Source organism: Dipodomys ordii, unplaced genomic scaffold (assembly GCF_000151885.1).
Source record: "Dipodomys ordii isolate 6190 unplaced genomic scaffold, Dord_2.0 Scaffold21, whole genome shotgun sequence".
Lineage (NCBI taxonomy): Eukaryota > Metazoa > Chordata > Mammalia > Rodentia > Heteromyidae > Dipodomys > Dipodomys ordii.
Window position 1 is genome coordinate 448,511 of NW_012267237.1, and position 448 is coordinate 448,958.

The window sequence follows — 448 nt, forward strand, 5'->3', positions numbered from 1 at the left end:
TCCATATCTGCGTGGGAGCAGTGGAGAACCCCTGGCCCCGCCCCCTGGCGGTGGCCCCGCCCCATCCCGTTCCTCCTCCCCCTATTCCGTATCTGCGTGGGAGCGGTGGACTCCTGACCCCGCCCCCTGGTGGTGGCCCCGCCCCCTCTTACGTCGTTCCCGACCCCTCCCTTCCGGACCACACGTTGGCGGCCACGCCCACCCAGGTCCCTCTTGTGCGCAGGCGCAGCGCGCGGCCGCCGAGTTTGAAAACATGGCGCCGGGCCCGCGGCTGGTTCTGTGCGAGGAGAAGGTCCGGGAGCGTAGTGGCCTCGGTCCCCACCGTGACCTGGGTGCGCGGCCGGCGGGCGGGAGGACGGGCGCACCCGGGCGGTGGCGGCGGCCTCCTGAGAGGCCCTCTGAGGAGGCCGAGTCTGGAAGTGCGGCCTCTTCCCTCCCCAAACGGTCG

The 448-nt window shown here is 72.5% G+C and overlaps 1 protein-coding gene across 1 annotated transcript in view; it reads left to right on the top strand.

The window, feature by feature from the left end:
- Positions 1–253: 253 nt before the first annotated feature.
- Cep72 (centrosomal protein 72kDa) overlaps positions 254–448 on the top strand; it is a 47,032-nt gene continuing 46,837 nt past the window's right edge. The window contains exon 1 of the mRNA XM_013013858.1: positions 254–332. Within this exon, the coding sequence (XP_012869312.1) occupies positions 254–332 (79 nt within the window). The remainder of the gene's footprint in view (positions 333–448) is intronic.